This window comes from Bactrocera oleae, chromosome 3, assembly GCF_042242935.1.
Source record: "Bactrocera oleae isolate idBacOlea1 chromosome 3, idBacOlea1, whole genome shotgun sequence".
Lineage (NCBI taxonomy): Eukaryota > Metazoa > Arthropoda > Insecta > Diptera > Tephritidae > Bactrocera > Bactrocera oleae.
In genome coordinates, this window is record NC_091537.1 from 76,218,669 (window position 1) to 76,240,616 (window position 21,948).

Genomic DNA, 21,948 nt, shown 5'->3' on the forward strand with positions numbered 1-21,948 from the left:
CGCGTTCACCCACTGCAATCTCGTTTTGTTGACCTTCTATGACCTAGTGGTAGCTTTGAGAGCTCTTAAATCTACCAGGAGAGGAGCATAAATTCTTATAAAGCACTGTCAAATTAAAACTTTTTCAATTCAGAACTTCAAGCAAGTGCAATTAAGTGGCCACTAGTCCACCTTTCATAAATTTTTGTACTTAAAAGTATTGATTTTAAAAATTAACCTAACCGTTCATAGAGAACCGGGTCATTAAATACTAAGAAAATATTTCGGAGGCATGATAATGAAGAAATCGAGATTTTGTTATGACCCTTTCTGTGAAGAGTTTTGGCAGAAATTCATAATTAAATACTAAAAATACGTAATTTTTAAACTCCGTTATGTCTAAGTAGCTTAAATGAACTTTTAATTAAAAATTCGTCGTTGTGTTTAACCGCAAACCAATATCGTGTTCGTAATCATCATCGACGTCATCCGAATATTCTATTGCGATTTTTAACCAGTGCTTAAGAGAGCTTAACCGTAGTGTTTTGTTCAAATATGAAATTTAAACGATGATGGTATCTTTCTTACTGCCTTATAGTATGAAAATTTTGTTACCGTTAACTTGGCTTTATTTACAGTAGTTAACGTACACATTCGCTGAATTTGCTTTGTAAGCTTACTAACTGTTAATAAAGTCAACAGAGAAATCCATTTACGATCAACACGCAGTGAGTGTAACCAAAAACTACTCACGTAAGAGATCAATGCTCACAACTATTACACTCTCATATAAGCTCAACACATCTACAATTACCTGCCGGCAATTATGTAACTCGTACTATTATTGTAAGCAATATAATAAAGCTTGTTGAAAAGATATCAGCCGCTAATAGCAGTAAGAATTGCTCGATATAACGCCATTTAAAACTTGTATTACGATATCAAAAGTAGTAAGTAATAGTAAGTGCGATAAAAAAGTAAACGAAGCGACCTTAAATATGTCAAGTCAAAACTAGTCGGGAGTATATTAATCATGTGAAGTCAACAAATGAATATTTACCAATATTTTACAGAAGTCTGAGCGAGTTTAGCGCTAAACCGAATGCAAAGGCCTAGACAATAATGAAACCACAATCATTATATCACCAAAGCCTTGCATAGCAAATGCCTCTTTTTAAACAGGAAGGAATCAAGTTAAAACAGCATATCTCTAGGCAGAACTGAACCCTAGATATGCGCGTAAATTCTTATAAGTACTCCTTGAATATTAAAATAAAGCAGAAACTGATGTCCATAAATTATAACTTGAGAGTATGTAGTAAGTATTGACCAGATTAGCCTTTACTGGTGCATAGTAACATAATGTTACGTACCATATGTATATATAGCACTTTTTTCATTAACACACCTATTTAATTGCTCAAGGTATCCGGGTTAATTTTAAGTTAATCAGTAGTAACCGAGGGACCTTTTCCTCTTCGCTATTTTGTGAAATTTTTTTAGGATGTCAGTTCTAAAGGATAAATAAGGTAAATTAAGGTTAAGTTGTAAATTTTTAATTAATAAATATACCCAGAAAAGTACAAAAAAAAAAATTTTTTTTAGTCTGTTATTCGCTATTTCTAAAGTTGCTTCAACTGTAGCAGTGCTTGCGGCCTTCATCATAGCTCAATACAAAAAAAAAAACAAGAAAATCTTACGTGTGTTTACTTCTCAGTTGCAAAATATACGTATGCTTTTTCTAAATAAATAAATATATATAGATTTATTCGCACATGGGTATAATAACGGTGATTGTGTAACATACCTGCTCCAGCTGGGACTTGTCTACTATAGAGAGAAACACAAAACACAGAAACCTATAATCACTTTACAAACATAACGTGATGATGATGAAGATTATAAGACAACTGCGACAGCGAAGATTTATTTGTATGTGTCTGTGAAAATTTCAACCACAATGCTTTAAATTTCAGTTAATGATATGTTTTATAACAACAGTTTCTAGAGATGAGATAATTGTGGCTAAACAGAACAACAAAAGAATAAAGAAGTTCAAATGCACAAATATACATAGGTAATCGTCTTGAGCCAACATTTTATACCCTGAATTGGGTATATTAAATTTGCCACGAAGTTTGTAACATAAAGTATATATACTATATAAATGAACAGCGTGACGAGCTGAGTCGATTTAGCCAAGGCCGTGTGACTGTCCATCTGTATATACGCGAACTAGTTCCTCAAATTTTGAGATATCGATATAAAGTTTTGCACACGTCCTTTTCCCTCCAAGAAGCTTCTCATTTGTCGGAAACGCTGATATCAGGTCACTGTAGCAAATAGCTGTCATAGAAGCATATTTATCCAAATTAATTCATGTATGAAAAACTTTATTATTTGACAAAGTATCTTCACGAAATTTAACAATTTGGCGAAAAGTGCTCACGCGTTCCCTCACTTGACTCTCAATAAAATTAAGTGGCTCCATTGGGATTGCTTACAACAAACATATTATTTTTTAAGAACAATACAACAACAATCATTTATCCCAGGTAGTTACTGTCTGATTCGCGATGGCTCACTCGAAACTAACTTGATAATCGTTACTCATTCACTGCCAGTTTACATCGACTCGCATTCACTTAGCTATAGCGAACAGTTTTAATTCGAAATACTTTTTGTTATTCTGAGAATAATGTTGTTGTAGTTATTATTGTTCAGATCGAATCAAACTTACCGATCAAAATGCATATAATAAATATCTTCAAAAACCGTTCCCCGGTTCCGTTTTCAGGGAATGTTATACATATAAGTACACTTGTGAAGGGTATTTAAGCTTCGTAGCAGCCAAAGTTATCCATTTTTCTTTTTATTTTTACTACCGTTGTATATACAACTTGTAGGTGCTCGAAGAATAACATCATAAAAGCTCATAATCTGGTATTGTCAGACCGCCAATTGTAAGCGCGCCAGATAACTGAGACAGCAAAAATTTCAAAAGATCGCGTGAGTGTAAATGTACGGCTATAAAATGCTGTCAGGGCGATGGGTGTAGCGTCTGTTCACTCCGGATAACAAACGCAACCGTGAGACCATTTCATAGCAGTGATTGACGCAGTTTAATTTTCCGTGGCCGTCGATGAAACGTGGTTCTACTGGTACACACTAGAGACTGAAATTGGCCATACACATACACTTGTATTTAAAATAATAAAAACAAGTAAGGAAAAGATAAATTAAGGTGTAACCAAACATTTTATGATCTTGCAACTTGCAAGGGTCAAATCCAGCGAAATAATATAGGTATATGTTAATTATATATTAATCCATTTTGCGGAAGAATTCAACATTCATTATTCTACGAAAATTATAGGCAATAGACAAACATAGTTTTATTGCTATATTTTACTTCAAGTAAGGAAATTATATTAAAATAATCTTCAAATTAGATAAATATTATATAAACCCAACCGAAGAGGTTAAATTTAATATATTGAGTTCATGTGAAAGACGTTATCCAGAGAATCGAAATTCTCCAATTTCACTCATAATCAGCGGTAAACCACATAATTTTCTGGAAAGCATGTCCATTTAATTCCGTTAAAATACGGCACATTTTGTCCAACCTGTACGGTTTACCGTCAGGTTCTCCCCGAATTTCAATAATATATCTCACAGACTGACCGATATTTTCGATTAAAAATTCGCTTTAGGAACTGTGGTCCACATATTCAGTATCTGGGAGCTTGATCAATTGTGGTTCGATTTGGACAATTTTTGGTTATCAGGTGGCACATCTCAAAGGAACTATTCGTGGAAAGTTTTGTTCGGATACATTGTTCGCTTTTTGACTTGTATACTGGAAAGTAAAAGAATCATATGGAATTTAAAATTGTGTTATACGGGAAGTAGGCGTATGTTTCGTCTGATTTCGCCCATTTTCACACTGCAACAGGAACGTAACCGGATTGAATCAGCCGAGTAGATTCCGAGATATGGGTTTTCATCTAAGTGTGGGGGGGTGCCACCCCCACCGTTTAAATATAACGTCGGCTCCTATAAAGCTCTTTCATATCATCTCGGATGTAAAATTTAATGTCTAGCGTATTTATTTATATATTTATCGCACTTTTAGTAGTTAAAAACAAAAAAAACCGTTATATAGGTAGTGGGCGCTATAAGCCGAATTTACCTTTTTCACAGGGTTTTTATAACTTGAATGGCTTAGGAGATATGTACATTAAACTTACTCGAAGGTGGGGCAACGCTATATGAATGATCTGAACAATTTGCTCGGATATTGCTTCATTGTCTTAAGTAATAACCCATGTCAAATTTCAAGTAATAACCCATGTCAAATTTCTTGAAGATATTTTGTCAAATGAAAAGGTTTTCCTTATCATATTCCATAGTAGAAAAAGCCGTGTGTGAAGGTATTATAAACTTCGTGGCAAACTTAATGTACCCTGTTCAGGGTATAATAAATAACGCTTCAACTCGTTTTTCAAAAAATGTTCGCCAAGACTCTGCTATGAAGAGCTAAAGTCATTCCAACACACTTCGATCGAAAACCCAAGCGTGTCATAAAAGGCCACTTTAAGGGACGGTTAAAACAGTGGTTTTTACCGAGCGAACCTGTACCGAAGAACGGGAGGACTGTGTTATCGGCCGGAAAGGTGATAGCTGCCGTTTTCTGCAATCAACAAGGTGTGAACTACTCGTACATCGACTACCTTAAAATTGGCAAAGTCGTCTCAGGGTTCTACTACGCCGTATTAAATTTGTTTCCAGAATGACACGTTTTGTCAGGCGTTTACTACAATACAAAGTTCCATTAATCTAAAGATGAGCCTTTCGGTATACTTGTACTGCAGCGCATTTTAGGCAAAAGTTAAGGCCGTACTGATACTCTTGTAGTAAGTGTAGGTGTCGTGAATCCATTTATACCTCTGTCTATGCATTGAAATAATTCGATCAGATATTAAGATATTATATTATATAAGATTGTAGCTGTTGGTTACATTTTTGTATGCCTTCGCTTTTTTGTTATGTAAAGAATAAAGCTATTGCCGTACTTAAAAAATATCCAGTCTTTTTAACCGAGCTTCTATTTTGGTGGCGAACTTTTCTTATGATATTACAAAAACAATTCGTCATGAAATGCAATGTTGTCTAACACGTGCAAGCAATAGAATTTAATTATCGTAGAGAATGCTCATTTCGAGCTATCTAACTACGCAATCGCACTTGATATATACATACCTCACACCTGTTGAACGCTTAAATATTTGTATATACAAATGTATGTAATGAAACGGATGTTGTGAACAAGCTCATGGAATTTCGCAAACGGAAGCAACTGACTTTATATATTAGGTAAAGTAAAAAGTTCGTTCGGTTTTTTATTGATTTTTAACTTTGTGTGCATTTGTCCGATTTAAGTCAAATATGTGCCGTTTTGTTCATAAACTTGTTTCCAACGAGATGCCAACTTCATTATACCCCTCTCGTAGAAGGCTGCGTCCCTATTGGCAAAAAACTCGGACAGCCAATTTTCACAGGCCTCTCTTGAGGCTAACTTCTCACCATTAAGCGCGTTCGCAATGGACAGGAAAAGATGGTAATCACTTGGTGGCAGGTCCGGACTATAAGGTGGGTGCATTAGGACCTCCCATCCGAGCTCCCGGAGCTTGTCGCGCGTCACCAAAGACGTGTGTGACCTGGCGTTGTCCTGATGGAACACAATTCGGCCTCTGTTGATCAAAGATGGCCTCTTCTGGATGAGTGCTGACTTCAAGCGGTCCAGTTGTTGGCAGTAGAGGGCCGAATTGAGCGTTTCGCCATAGGGGAGCAGCTCGCAGTAGATGATTCCTTGCCAATCCCACCAAACACACAGCAAAACCTTCCTGGCCGTCAATCCGGTCTTGGCCACCGTCTGGGCCGCTTCCACGAGCTTTGACCACGACCGTTTGCGCTCGATGTTGTCGTAAGTGACCCATTTTTCATCACCGCTTTAGAAACGGGTCGATTTTGTTGCGATTCAGCAGCGATTCGCAGATGGAAATTCGGTCCATCATGCTTTTTTGCGTTAGTTCGTGTGGCACCCAAACATCGAGCTTCTTTTTGAATCTAAGGTTATGCAAATGGTTCCAAACGGTTTTCTGGCTTATCTTTAGTTCCTCAGCAATTAAATAAGTGCTCACGTGACGGTCTGTTTTCCCTATTTTCATGATTTTAACGCAATTTTCGACGACAGGCCTCCCGACGCGTGGTGCATCTGTGACATCGAAATTACCGGAACGGAACCTAGCAAATCACTTTTGTGCTACACGTTCGTTTACAGTATCGGGATCATAAACTTAATTAATTTTTTTAGTCGCTTTGGCTGCTTTTTCGCCTTGATCAAAGAAAAATTTTAAAATATAGCGAATTTTCTCGTTGGTGGTGTCCATCTTTGACGAGCGCTCACAACGTACTGAGTCAATCAATCGAAAAACTGTCAAATACAAACTTTTAGCGCGAATAAACACGTTTTCAGCGCCGTATAGTATGACATGATGTAACACGTAACACTAATACTATGGATCATCCATCTCTTAGATAAAAACCGAACGAACTTTTTACTTGACCTAATATAATATAAGGTCTAGTAAAAATAAGTCCATATTTTTTGCATTAAATTTAATGTTTATATTAGCATAGTTAGACTGATTCGATTTGGATCAAATATGCTACGGTTTGTCCGATAACTTGTTGTCACTTTGGAAGAATAATGCCACTCTCATAGAGACCAATCAAACTTATAAGCAAAAACATGAGACAGTCAATTAACCAGCTAAAACAAAGTTTATATATTTTTTTGTACATTACATACCCAATTCGGTATAAAGCTTTAAATTTTTATATTAGGTATGTTAGGGGCTAAGAGTAGACCCAATTTCATCGCTTTTATGCACAAGGACACACTGTTATTAGAAAAAGACGCTCTCTGAATTTGATTAGGATAACGCACATATTGACCGATATATGCTATGTATACGGTATAAAGTCAACTGGTAGTTCGAAAATTTTTCTATTGGGTATATATGTATATGGGGTCTAGAGGAAGTATTGACCCGATTTCACTCATGTTTAATCCAAGGACACATTATTATCTCTAAATTTCAATAATACATATATCTCACAGCTTGACCCATATCTTCCATGAAAAGGCAACCACAGGCGCTGGGGTACGCATAACAGTGTTTTGAGGCTTGAAATCTTATGGTCCGAATTCGGATATATATTTGTGGAAAGTTTTATTTCAATGACATCATTGGCTCTCTTTGTATGTATATTGCAAAGAGAAAAAGGCAGATGAAATTTTGAATTGTGATATATGGTAAGTAGGTGTGTTTGTGGTCAGTGTAATATAAAAATGTCAGGATAATATTATGCATTAAACTTTATCCAAATTGGTGAAGTAGTTCCTAAGGTAAAGGATTTCACTCAAATAGCGTTGAAGTAGCGTGAAATCCTGCACTTGCTCTAAACACTTTAAGCTTCGTAAAGCTCATTTTGGAGATGAGTGATGTGAACTACCGAAGAAGAAAAGACTTAACAATCCATTACTGGTTCATTATTTATTTCATTGACTTCATTCATTAGGGACAAGTTTTCAGTTGTGTCTTTAGTTTATCATTACTTAAATCTAAAATTCAGTTTTCGATTTTTTTCATTTATGTTATAACAATAAAACAAAATATTACGTGCTAACTACTCAAAGTACTTATATAATATAATGCATTAAGGTATGAATATGTATGTATGTATATGCTCTGTATTCACATAACATATGTCTAACATAAGTATGTACGTACATAAACATATATCAGGCAGAGTGCATGAATGTGTGTGTAAAAAAATTCATATACTAAAATGTCTTACGATGCTTAAAAGTAATTCTGCTAATTAAAATTGGTCTTTCATCTGCAAGAATTTAGATTAATCCGATGGCATGTGGACTATCCATGGCGCTCACAGTACGTGAGAGATATCTCTTGAATTTACTGAGCAGAAACAAAGCAATGCCATAGATAATATAGAGGATAAAAACGCCAGCAAAGGTGGTTACAGCACGCATGGGATTGGTCCAGTCCAGAATTGGATAAACATAATGGTGGCCATATCTACAAAACGCAAATACAATCAAATTGAAATTAGAAACATAAATCACAATCAAAATAATAACAATGAAATGAGCGAAATAAACACATAAGCACACTTCTATGTATGTATGTACATACGTATGAGTACATATGTATATAGCACATAACATTGAGTTTATTTCATAAACTTCAAAATACTTACTCATCCGTGCCGCCCGCGAAATAATAAATCACAGTGAATATGTAGAAGAATATGGGTAGCAGCATCCAATAGATGATATGCAGTAAACGCACCGGAAATGCGACCAACCAAAAATCCACCAGCATGAATACTGAATTGAGGCAGTGGGTTATGAAGCTCATCACGGGATAGAGCATGGGTTTGTCTGCAAGTAAATACAAAGTGAGAATTCTGTTACATTCGATTGTTCAGTCATTGTTGTTGAGAGTGTGGATGTCAAATTATTGTAGGGCGATTTTACCAAATAAAGTCAAGTTTTGATTTTTTAATATGGAAAAAATTGAATATCGCACAGTGATAAGATTCTTTGCTTTGAAAGGTTTAAAAGCAAAGGAAGTTATGAACAATTGTTAGAAGTGTATAAAGAGTCCTTACTTCAAAACGCACCGTTGAATTTTGGGCTTGTTAATTTAAACGGGGTCGTAGGCTTGAGGACGATCCAAGCGAAGGACGACCAAAAACCGCAACCACACCAGAAATCATTGAGCAAGTTCATAATATTGTTAGTGAAGTTTCAAGTTTGACTAAGCGGGAAATTGCTAATGCGTCAGGCATCTCAGACGAACGACTACTTCATATTTTACATGGAAAATTACATATGGAAATGCTGTTTGAAAAGTTAGTGCCGCACACGTTAACAATTCAACAAAAACTGAATCGAAACCAAATTTCTCAGCATAAAAAGGTTTTTAACAATGACAAAATTCAACGAATTAAAGTACGAATTGCTTAAGCATCTACCATATTCACCAGACTACTACCTCTTCAGAAACCTGAAACAATTATTTCGTGGAAAGCGTTTTTCGTCGAATGAAGAAGTTATTACAGCTGTAGATGAGTATTTTGCACAGCTTTGGATCATTGGAATAAGTGTATTGAAGTTAAGGGAGATTATATTGAATAAAAAAATATATTTCGTATCAAAAACAATATTTTTTCATTTCGAGCGCAGAAACTTTTCAGCCAACCTTGTTCCCTGGTACACAGCCTTCGAAGTTGGCATTGCATATGGATGTTTTCGGACTACTGTCACGCCCAAAAATGCCGTTAATCGAAAACTTATAAAACGCCATAACTAAGCCAAAAATTAAGATTCAAAATAATTAGCCTCTATATTAAAAGCAGTTGATGATTAGATGGCAAAATTATTGTTTAGTATTAAGTTCAATCCACGATTTGGATCAGATTTAAGTAATTTTAAAATGGTTATTTTTTTAAAAAAGATGGATCTTAAAACGTATATATCAACAAATCTTCTGGAACTTTTCAGAAATCTCTAAATTTCAGCAAATTTTCAAATTTCATTTCAATGAGATCTAAGGTTTCCTAGTGAACTGTACAGTTTTACTTGGTAAAAAGGTAAATAACTCCAACTTGTGTGTTATTCGCCTATAATTTGTTGGTGTACCACCCCTCTCCGCCACAAAAGTTCTGCCGCAAAGTACGGTAGAGATTTGGTATTTGAGATTAGACTCAACACCAAATTCCTTAAATGTTTTAATAATCTTCACCGACAGGCCCTAACGATAACAAATAAACAGGTTAGGATGACTTGAAGAATTATCAGCGAATTTGGAATACCAATAAAACTGAATTGCAAATGTCACTAATAATAATCAAATGCAGAAAGATTAAAAAATCAGATATATATTATAAATATCGCGTTAACCTATTGCAATACCTATATATGTATGTATATAAGTATTTGTACCACAAATACACGAAGAGGTGTATCTTGAAATAAATGTCACAATAAACTTACCCATTTTCCCATGTAAAAATGTCCAGTAAACCGTGGTGATGACCAACGCCAACGCTAAAGCAGCACCATGCACCAACCAATAGAATTTGATCAGCCTTGATGTGGGCGGGGGCTCTTTCAATATCTTACCCTCCATCACAGCACTACGTGCGTTGCCCAAATTGTAGTACCATCGCGTCGCGAGAACAGTACCGCTTAGCTGGGCCAGCAGGCACGCAATTATGCCCCAATTCGTCAAGAAGATGAAGAATTTGCCACCTGATAATTGCAAAACCAAAGATGCTATGAACACAGAAATAAAAAAGAACGCCCATGTCCATCGATACAAGAGGTAATAAAAACTGCGCACACCACTTTGCCACTGGAAAGAAAAAGGTAACTGTTGTTATGTTTTCGATAAAAATTCGAAGTAGTGTGTAGGCACATGAATTAGACAGAACAGATTTTCACTATATCTTTATTATGAAATGAAGCTTACACTCAACGGCTACAACTGGATTGCAAATCTTAATATTATGTTAAACCTCTACTAGCACCAATTTCGATATATACGTGCAGCCCCCAATATTATTTTATGCTTCAACCTTTCCATTGAGCGTTAAACTGAAGAAAGCTGCTGATCGTTATAACTTGAAACTCTAAAAGAGTTCTTAACCCATTGTTTAACCGTCTGCATGAGGTATTTTTTATTTAAATTTAAGCATCTAATCTTTCGAAGAATGTTAAAATGAAAATAACTTGTTATTGATTGAATAAAATATTTTACATACACAATTTTCGATTTTAGAGGAGACGCTAGGGCATCAATTGGTTAAACCTATTATGAGTTTAAATAAAAAGAACTTTTTACATATGGTATTCAATTTTTTGGTACGAAACTTTGTTATTGTCGAATTATAACATTCACGTGCCTCTTTAAGAAATATGAAAGTCCATATATCCTTTGGCTGCTCAAAGTTCTTTGTCTATATTATTAAAAATGTTACCTGATATTATAATGCCGTGCAATCTCAGACACATTAGTTTCGCCATGTAATCTTAGATGCTCTGGTTTTGACCACCAGTTGGCGCGATGATTTTTTCAAAATATGTTACCAACCCACATACCTCAGAGACCTCCTATCTGGTAATATTCTAAAAATCGATTTTTTTTTTGTCTTAAACTAAACATTAAGTTCTTGAAACATTATTCTATTATTAGAATAGTGAAAATAAATTGTTTCTCTGTCCAAATCACTGGAGTGTCGAAGCGTGTAGGTCAGTCAGCTTTAGCCACTAAAACTTTAAACGCGTTTTTCTAGAAACTGTTTGCTTTTAAATGGGTCGAGGTGGTACTCGCAGAATATCGCATGTATCCTCTTGAAATGTATCTGTAGCTTCACAATAATATTTTCTCGTAAACTATGAGAATGATTTAATTATTATTGCAATAATTTTTCCGGTCATAATATGTACTATTTTGCGAAAATTTTATTTAAAGCTAAAACAATGGTACACAATAAAAAATAACACACACTAAGAAAAGGAAGGATATATATATTACAGTTTGTGTGATAAATTTTATTAACGGTAAGTTTTGGTAGTATAAATAACCCCTTATAAACATAATTAAATTATTATTTATTTCTCGAAGTATAACTTAAAGATTTATCACACTTTTCATATATTTAGAGAATGCCGAAGGTACACAGACTTTGTAATTAATTTTTTCCCTAGTTTCTTTCCCAAGAACATTCCGGTGTTGGTCCGACCAGGGTTATTTTTTTTGAGTGCGGCTGAATGCCGCCAATATCGAAAGAGTTTTTTACGGAAAGACTAAAAACATTCCGTTGTTGGACCTACCAGGGGTTTTTTTTCCATACAAACTTGAATTGAAAAATTACTTACTTCTTATTTTACTTATTTTTGTTCCCCTTCAAAATATTATATATATTGCAAGTTTTTAATCCCGAATTCGAGAGATGCCCTTCTAAAGTTTTCCCATAACTACTTTTATTACATTACATTATTTATTAAGATTCACTTTTTTAACAATGTACGGTATCGGGACGAATAATTATTATTGTTATTATAAATAAATTATTAATTATTTTTCGTGAATTTGAACATTATAATATGCATTTATATGTACATATATACATAGGTAGGTAGGTAGGTACAGTGGCTGTCTAACGACGCACCTAGGCCTATAGGAGGTGCGTTGTGATACCACCGGGACTAATGTTCTCTCATAGTTTGAAATTAGCAACTTCCGATACGTCGTCAAGGAACCCTCGACCGTTAGTTGCGATTTTTCTCCTGTATAGAGCTTTACATTCGCATAGAAGATGTTTTACAGCCTCCTCTTCTTCTACTTCCTGACAGCTTCTAGAATAGTCGTTGTAAGGTACACCTAGCCTGCTGGCATGTCTACCAATTAGACAGTGACCTGTTAGTACTCCTATCAGAGTTCTTATGTCATTTCTTTTGAATTTAGTAGTCGGTTTGTGCGACTCACGCTCCATTTCTGTCACGTTAGTCTGCTAGTTGAGCAAGTTATTGATTGTCTCCGCCGAGACTCAGCTAGATTGTTCGCTGATTAAACGTTTGCAAGTTGCCAGAGGCAAAAAAATTCGCTTTTTTCAGGGGTTAATTGCAAATTCTTGTTAGTTCATCTGCTTCGCAGTTACCAGGGGCATCACTATGCCCTGGAACCTATTGCAGGTTTATATAGAATTAGGATTTTAGATACTCTAATATATCAATACATTCTTTTACTATCTTTGATAAGAGATGAGATAGGAGACTTGAGGGATTTCAAGGCCGCTTGGCTATCTGTATATATTTGGCCACCATACCAATATGCCGTATGTCATGATTGGTGTGACAACCGCTGTGTAGAGCCAATAAGCTATCCGAGGCGTTAGCCTCCATTTGGGGCATACCATCCCTTTACAGGTGTAGAGTGCTGTAGCTGATTTCTTCACCCTAGCATCCTAGTTTTGCTTCCATGAAAGCTTTCTGTCAAAGGTTAGTCCTAAGTAACTTGCCTTATCTCCAATTGTAAGTCTTCAACCATTTAATAATGGCGCCGTAACGACTGGAGTATTATGTTTTCTGGTGAACAATACTAGTTGTGTCTTACCCGCATTTAAGTTTAATCCGCACGATACAGCCCAACAATTTATATCGTCCAAGATCGTTCGCATAAGATTTGCGAGAGTATTCGGGAATTTACCTCTAACGCTTCTGTTCTATATCCAACAGCAACTTATTCATTGTCAGTATCCAAAGAAGTGTGGATAACACGCCTCCTTGAGGTGTATCCCTTTGGACAGATCTGCACATCGTTGAAATTGACATATCTACATAACATGTGTATGTGTTAAAAATGAAAAACACATCTTGATTATCTAGCGGGGTGATGTTGTGAAATCCAAGACAGATTTGTGTAATTGTCAGAATTGCAAACCAATTCTGATTTTCGGTGGTGTAACAGAATCTGATTGTTTTTCGTCTTTTCGAACGCAAAACTAATATTCAAATCAACTGTTTACTAATGCAACCAAACTTTTATATTGATAAATTTTGAAGCATTTGATAAATTTAAAATACGGAATAAACTATATTAAAGTTTATAATTAGCTCTGCTGTTTTAGCTTAAGGAGATATTAAGGCATCACATCACAGTAATCCAATTAATGCACCACGGGAATCGCATGTTAAATTTCGCTTGCAATAACCTGTACATGCATACATATGTTTGTAAACATGTTTAATTTACAGTTTTATATCACATGATCTTCTGCATAAATACGCATTTGGGTGTTAAATTACATTTGTTATGTTTTGTAAATCCTCTTAAAATATCTGGGTTTTTTCCATAAACTCAATAATTACGACATTTTGTGTTTTATTCCAATGTTTTCTCCTATGGAAATAAAGATTAATTAAATCTTAACAAAAACAACAAAATTAATTGCTTAACTTACATATTAAATCTGTCAGTGCTATCCCTTTGCTTTGTTTCTGATAGCAAAACTGATAAAATTAGTTTCCGTTACATCCAAAACCGATACAATTTCTGTTTCGAACGTCAAACCAATAATATCTGAACTCATGACACCTACTACATTTTTTTAACGGTTTCAATTCTGATACCGACAACTATCAGATTCTATAACAACCCTTATAAAGTGCTATAACTAAGCTCTACAATAAAACTATTATTTAGAACAATGAATCGCATTAGGAAGAGTCATTTTTGGTTTAAGAATCGTTTCTATTTCGTTCAAGGGACTTGAGGAAACATCTCATCTAAATAAGAATGAATGAACTCAATTATCAAAAGAAGAAACGTTAACTTCGATTCCACCAAAACACTCTTCACAAATACAAAAGGTTCCTTACAAGAACTTGATTACGATCGTTCAGTTTGTATGGCAGCTATAAGATATAGTGACCCTATCTGAAATATTTCTTCGGATATTACATTGTTGCCTTAGGAAATATCTCATGCAGCTATATTCCATAGTGACCCAATCTAAACAGTTTCTTTGCTGATTCCATTTCTGCCTTAAATAATGATCCATGCCTAATTTCGTGAAGATATTTCGTCAAATAAAAAAGTTCCGGTATCGGTCTTTCCGACAAATGAGCAACTTCTTAGTGAGGAAAGGACAGGTGCAAAATTTCAGATCGATAGCTTAAAACTTGAGGGACTAGTTTGCATATATACAGACAGACGGACATGGCTAAATTAACTCAGCTCATCATGCTGATCATTTATGTATGTATATACATATTTTATAGGGTATTCGGTATTTTCTTCTGGATGTTACAAACTTCGTGACAAACTTAATATACCCTGTTCAGGGTATAAATATAAGTTCATATTACATACATACATACGTATATATACATACATATGTATATTACAGATACTGTCTGCAGAGTGTTACTTATTAATTGTATTCTAAATTATGTTACTATATTATTATAAATTAATTTTCAATAAGTAATTCAAATAATGTTGTAAAACTTAACATTAAATAATTTGCTAAGTTCCTCACAAGCTACAAAGATTTGCTCATTATTGAGAAAATGTATTTCTCTGTATTTACAATATTTTATTAGAAAAACCGCAACATCAACTTATTGTTCCTGAAATTGAGCGTCAAACGTAACCACTAGCTTGTATATATGGTATAGTAGGTAAATTCTGTTGTGTGCTTCGTGACTACCGCAATTGACTAATACTCATTTATATATGTATGTACTATACACTGTAGCGATCAATGCCCTTCAGTCGACAACATGTTGCGCCTTTATTTACAGTGTTGTTAAAGAAAATAGGTAACACTGCTGACGTTATGTGCTTTAATTACTTTTTCACTTTTAAACAATTCAAACAATTATACTAATGTATATATTTGAAACCTAGAGGTTAGTGATTCTATACACTATCTCTACCTCAGGTGAATGAAAAGTTTTCATATTTTAAAAATACTTTATTAGGAAGTGGTTACAGAAGCTCGAGTAGATTGGTCCAACAAAAAATATAGAGTTAAGGCACGCCACGTTTCGCTCATGAAGTCACGCACTAATATATAGTACATATATAAATGATCAGCGTGATGAGCTAAACCGATTTGGCAATGTCTGCCTATGAGTTCGTATATCTATACGCGAAGTAGTCAATTAGTTTTTGAGATATCGATCTGAAAGTTTGCGCACATCCTTCTCTTCATAAGAAGTTGCTCATTCGTCGCAATCGCCGATATCGGGCAACTGTAGGTTATAGTTGCCATACAAATTGAACGATCAACATCATGTTCTTTGTTTTGACAAGATACAATAATTTACGAAATTATGTTGGTATTATCCAAGGCAACGATACAATAACCGAACAAATTTTTCCGATTGGACCACTATAGCACATGCTTAGCTTTCATACAAACTAAATTATCAAAATTAAGTTCTTGTATGGAAACTTTTTTATTTGCGAGGGGTAATATAGTTTTGCTAAAACTATGTACATACATACATATGTATTGCTTCGAAGTGCAGCTTCTTTCAGAGAGGTGTTCTTGAGCTCATTGACAGTTTTCTTTTTTTGGTCTTCGAAAATGGAGTTATTTTGATTTTTTTAATTTCGTGGACAAAGAGGTGATAGTACTCAAAATAACTCACTTCAAAGTCTAACCATCTCCCTATATAAGTTTTTTTTTTGTTCACTGTATCTTGGATAACGAAGCATTTCTAATATAGGGTGACGCCTTGTCGTTGTGGTTTCTCCATTCTGATGTTATAAGAGAACATGGAAATAAAATATAAAAGTGTGTTCGAGCAGAAGAACTAAGCCGTTAAGCTTTTATAAGAGCGCACAGTGGCTGATAACAACAATGTCATCGGTCTACACAGCCGTGCTACTATTTCCGCCTTCTAAAAGTTTGATAAGAAGTCATAGCCATATGTAGCATATTTACATGTAATAGATACATACGTACAGATGTACATAAATAACTCACAAAATTACACGGAAATACACAGATATTTATATGTATAGGGATATGCTTCCACCCCAAATTCAACAATTGGTTATCTTTTCCCATTTCGCTTGGCAAAGACACGTCACTATTGTGAAATGGTTTCTCATTCTGTATACATACATATGTAAGTACATTAGGATATCTATAATATCAAACATTTTAGGTAAATGTATTTAATATATTGTCATGGTCATGGTCAGCATGCCGCCAATTCACATCGAATTTCGAAGCCAAAATAATGTTTTGGCAAACTTGAAATAATAAAATAATGTTGAGGTTTTACTGTTTACTTCAAACTTTAATTTAATTAAATTTTGTTTTAATAGTAAATAAAATACTTCAGTATTCTTGAATTTATCTTTCCACTTATGACTTCAGAAAATTATGACTGGTTCTCAATATGTAAAATTTAATGGCGATAATTTGAAATTTACACTATTTTTGAATTTCAATTGTACGCATATTACGCAAATTTGATTGACGAGCGCAAACTTAACACTTTTCTCTAGGTTGTCTATTTGGCTTAAATGCATTGTCATAAATTCGTATAAAACTGATATGGCATGACATAATGAATACCATATATTTATTTACATACGTAACACAATTTTGGTCGCGTTAGAAGAACCTTATGTTTTGACAATATACTCACTGAAATATAGTTTACTAATTTCATAGTTTTGACAGTTTTTTGCACTGAGTTTTTTAAAATGAAAACATCATCGAAAAGCAGAGGAAACACAACTTTGACGTGTTTAACTGGGTATAATACGTACGGGCACTTGTTGCCATTAGAAGTCACAATGTTTAGCGCTCCAATTAGGGAATAAAGTTATGCGTTTTTGCTAATTTCCGATGGCGTTGCCTTTAGAACAAACGGCAATGCATTCCGACATTTACAACAGTGTTTTAGGACAAATTTACAATCGCAACAATTTGTAATTATACCCTGATCAAAATAAAGTTCTTGTATGGAAAACTTTTTTATTTGACGAGGTACACAAAGTTCGGCGTAGATCGGACCACTATAGCATATAGCTGCCATACACACTGACCGATCAAAAACAAGTTATTGTAAGAAAATGTTCCAGACCTGTAAAAGATGTTATAGCTTCGGTGGAGCCTAAGTGAACGTTTTTCCCCTTTTTTTAATAAAATGCTGATTAACTTCAATTTTTATTATAATTGGCATGCAGCTTCGATATCTACCTTTAAGACTATACCTTATTTGCATATGTTTGGCATAAGAACAAAAAAAGGAAGCAAAACTAAGAAAGGTCTGTAGGAATGATGATATCGTTTTTATTTATATATACCACATTCGTTACAAAATCATACATTTGCAATGTTTAAGTAAATACTTTTTAACAGAGCAAATTTTGGGTGCGAATCGAACTTGAACTTTAAAAGCAAAAACATTAATTTTTTCATGTTAAATTTGTAGAAATTGAAATGCTGTCCAAATTGTGTATTTTATTCACGCTTCACCACTTTGCATTGCAGTTTGCACAACAAAGTAGTCCACCACCAATCACTTGTACCTGTCAAAGGTCATGTAACTCTAACTTATGCCAAATATAGAATGCTAGGAATAACTTGCATTCTAGCTTTTTTATGTGAACACATATATGTATGTATGTACATATATTTTAATTTGTTTATGTACACAATCGAAAATAGCACACGAAATCGTCGGACGCGAGAATTGTATTGTCAACACAAAATTCATTGGCGTAAGCACAAAATTGGGATTCCACCATTATTTAATTGTTCAATGTCAATCGACACAAAGACACCTATTAGTCCGTTACCCTAGGTTAAAATATATTTTTTTGCCTTTTAATAGGATTTGATTATTTGTACCTGCGATTGATAGAATTGATCCAAATGCGAATGCTTGAAGCCAAATTTTCTCAATTTAAATTCATTCAAGAAACTCCGACCGAAACTCTGCTTCATTTGCATTTTTTCTTATACTTTATGTAATTATACAACCGAATTTTATTGTTAATGTTTCTTTTTTTGTGGTTCTTTAGCTGAGTGCAGTAGAAAGAAGAACGCGTGCACGCGAACAAGACGCACGAACCGTGGCTTATGTACTCGTATAACTGTATGATGGACTTTTTACCGTGCCACCAACAACAATAAATCGTGAGCAAGTACCGAAAATGCGCCTTCTAAGCGAAATGTTCAAATCGAATGGCGAAATTTCCCTGACTAACGATAGGTGAGCGTTTTTGGCTGAGTCTAATTATATGAATGCACATATATATGTACATATGTACAATATACTAAGTATGTATATAATTTGCAAGCACTCTGTGATCTTGTAAAACACATCTGTTTAATTAGATAACGAACACGGGAATGTAGGAATGTAAAGAACCGACCGACAGCTGACACACACCGGTGTATGTATGTACGTCATACGTACACATATGCCTAATACAACAAAAAAGATTTCAGAAGTGAAGGGCGTTACACAATTCGCCGCTTATTATTCACAAATTTTATTTTATTAATTTTTCATATTTTTTAATTTTATATCTAATTTTTTATTTTTAATTTTTTGGAAATCTCCGTTTGCAGCTTGCACCTATAGCCTACAACGCTCACCAACGGCTCGTTATAAACTGCGGTATCTTTTTTCGTTTTCAGCTCTTCTGCAAGATGAACTAGGCGCTCGCGTGAACAAGCATGAACTGTGAATAATTTATATTGGCTTTTTATTATATATGTATATACATATAATTGATCGCGGTGTAGTATTCTAATTAAGTTATGTGTATGAAAAAATGTGTGATAAACGAACATTACTGCCGCAATGATAGTTTCAGCACGTTATTAATCTTTAATAACTCGTGTATCACTCACCCGAGTCGCGTGTCACATTTCAGATCGTAACAGCTCACCGCGCCCTTTTTAGCGCCAACATTACCTGCAGTTAACAGCCTTTATGTTTTATGTTTGCTTCGATATACTAAATACACTATGGTAATACGATCAGAGAAAATACGCCCAGCCTGCTGCTCTGTTCTGCCCTCCTTACTCTCCGTTCAAACACTACGTCATGAGTCTCCCTTATGCAAATTACATATGTATATATATATACACATACGTATATCATATATACGAGAATAAAGGAATAAATAAACACCGTAACATATAAAATCAGAATTATTTTTATACCAACGCTCAACTCGATAAAAACAAAAGAACATGACATAGTGAACAATCAACAGATCGGCAGATTTGTTTTCGAATCGAAGACAGATCCCGTCTCAGAAGGTACTAGTGATTGATATAGCCTGTGCGTTGACAAATAAACGACATGTTTTCTAATGACCAAAAATGATAGAGCTAGAGATTATGACAGTTTTGTCGCGTTATTTTCTATAGAGCGGATTCGTGATATAAACTCAACAGTACGTGAAGTCTGTACATTACCATCGATAGTTTATCCATTATTTGACAATCGAAACTTTAGACTTCAAAAGATTGCTATCGATCGTAGGCAAATTAAATTTATTTAATTTTATTATTTTAAAAAATACCTATCAACATATAGAAAAAAATAAATCGCTGGTGATATTAATCTAAAGCGGTTGAATTGAAATCGGCGATCCATCCAGTTCGGAGAGCAGAAGCACCATTAGACCACCAATGGGGAGACCTAAATGATTCGCGACTTCTCTTTTCCCAAAGGCAATATCAAACACTTAATTCGTTCCAGCAGCAAAATAACATACATTGCGGGAAACCATTACTTTAATTAAGCTGATTTTTATAACACTTATGCAGTTCGTTTAAACGACCAGTTATGCACAATATTTTAAAAAGATATGATACTAATTAATTTTACGGTTCCGACCGAGCTCCGTCCTCCCTTATGAGTTTTCGCTTGTCATAGCGCAAATTGTGTTAACATACTCTCTTTATCTCATCCGCTCACATACAGAGATCACCAGAACGTGTAGTCAATTAAATTATAATTACGAAATGATGGGAAATTTATTACTGACCATTTGCTGAACTATGCCGAAAGTGAGGTCACGAATCGATTGAATCGGGTGCTGATTGACAAGCACACAAGTGTTCGTCGCACTCTTCATATCGTCTCGTCTCTAACATGAGTTAGAAATGACACTTTTAATTCTTTATGATGTCATAATTCTTCTAAAAATGTTATGATTTAATTAACTGGTAATATAAAGAATATTATGACTGCAACGTGAGCCTGCCTTGCGAAAATCAAAAACTACTTAGATAAACAACTAAAAAGTAATTTGAAGAAATGTCAATAATGAAAATACTCCATTCCTTTTTCTAATGTTTGAAGGTGTCATTTTATGAAATCAACTACTTTCCGGGAAAACATTTTTGTTGCCGCCGTGTCAGCTTTCATAATTTTCAAACAATTTGTTGCTTCCCTATATCATTTTCTTTAAAAATCTTTAATAAACAGAAAAAAACGTAGATAATGAGATACAAATTTGAATTTACAATATTATGAATGTATCCATATACTCGCTAATTTGCTACAAGAACTTCATTTTGACTATATTTTCGGAGATTGAACAATAATATATGCCAAATTTCGTGAAGATGCCTACATAAACAAAACAAGTTTTGGTTACAAGAACTTGATGTTGATCGTTCAGTTTGTATGGCAGCTATATGCTACAATAGTCAGATATCGGCGCTTCCGACAAATGAACAGCTTCTTGAAGAGAAAGGAACGTGTGCAAAATTTCGGATTAATATCTCAAAAACTGAGGGACTAGTTTGCCTATATACAGACAGACGACGGACGGACATGACTAAATCGACCCAGCTGGTCACGCTGATCATATATTAGGTATATACATTTTAATGGGTCTCCGACGTTTCCTGCTGTGTGTTAAAAACTTCGGGGCAAACTTAAACTTGTTCAAAGTATAAAAACTTCATTGGGTACAAGTCTTGAGTACATGAGGTCTCGCAGTGTGCATTTTTTATTATATCACGATTCGCCCAAAAGATTGCAACACCGAATGGGTAATTAAAGTGCAACTTGTTGTTCTGTCTGACCTACAGTAGTTACTAAATCGAAAAACTTTGTAACAGTATATTTTCAACTGTTAAAGCTGTTTTATATTTAAAAAAATGCAAATATTTTATAAATAGTGAACCTCGCAAGCATTTTGTAGGAAACTGGATTACGCGGGAATGATCTGTAAACTCTGCTTGCAAGTAGAGTTTAAAATTATTTCGCGAAAAATATTGCCTTCCAAGAATTTAATAATA

The 21,948-nt window shown here is 34.5% G+C and overlaps 1 protein-coding gene across 3 annotated transcripts; it reads right to left on the reverse strand.

Annotated features, from left to right (window-relative positions):
* Positions 1-7,589: 7,589 nt before the first annotated feature.
* Positions 7,590-19,496, reverse strand: rost (rolling stone). 3 transcript variants are annotated; one of them, XM_070106912.1, is made up of 5 exons: positions 18,526-19,496; positions 18,287-18,474; positions 10,133-10,493; positions 8,332-8,515; positions 7,590-8,150 (listed from the first exon to the last, which is right to left on the reverse strand). In XM_070106912.1, exons 2-5 carry the CDS (start codon positions 18,389-18,391, stop codon positions 7,961-7,963), a joined length of 840 nt encoding a protein of 279 aa, XP_069963013.1. In that variant the 5' UTR covers positions 18,392-18,474; positions 18,526-19,496; the 3' UTR covers positions 7,590-7,960. The 3 variants fall into 3 exon arrangements, with proteins under 3 accessions (XP_069963013.1, XP_069963014.1, XP_069963015.1); XM_070106913.1 differs by lacking the exon at positions 18,287-18,474 and having other exon boundaries at positions 18,526-19,485; XM_070106914.1 differs by lacking the exons at positions 18,287-18,474; positions 18,526-19,496 and adding an exon at positions 13,257-13,277.
* Positions 19,497-21,948: the final 2,452 nt, after the last annotated feature.

Bases quoted from the DNA above. Each gene is read 5' to 3' on its own strand.
- rost (XM_070106912.1), bottom strand. From the start codon at position 18,391: ATGAATTTTGTGTTGACAATACAATTCTCGCGTCCGACGATTTCGTGT. The intron at 10,494-18,286 runs GTGTTCACATAA...TTTTCTTTCCAG, and splicing joins ATGTACATACATACATATAT to TGGCAAAGTGGTGTGCGCAG. The intron at 8,516-10,132 runs GTAAGTTTATTG...ATTTACTTGCAG, and splicing joins ATTTTTACATGGGAAAATGG to ACAAACCCATGCTCTATCCC.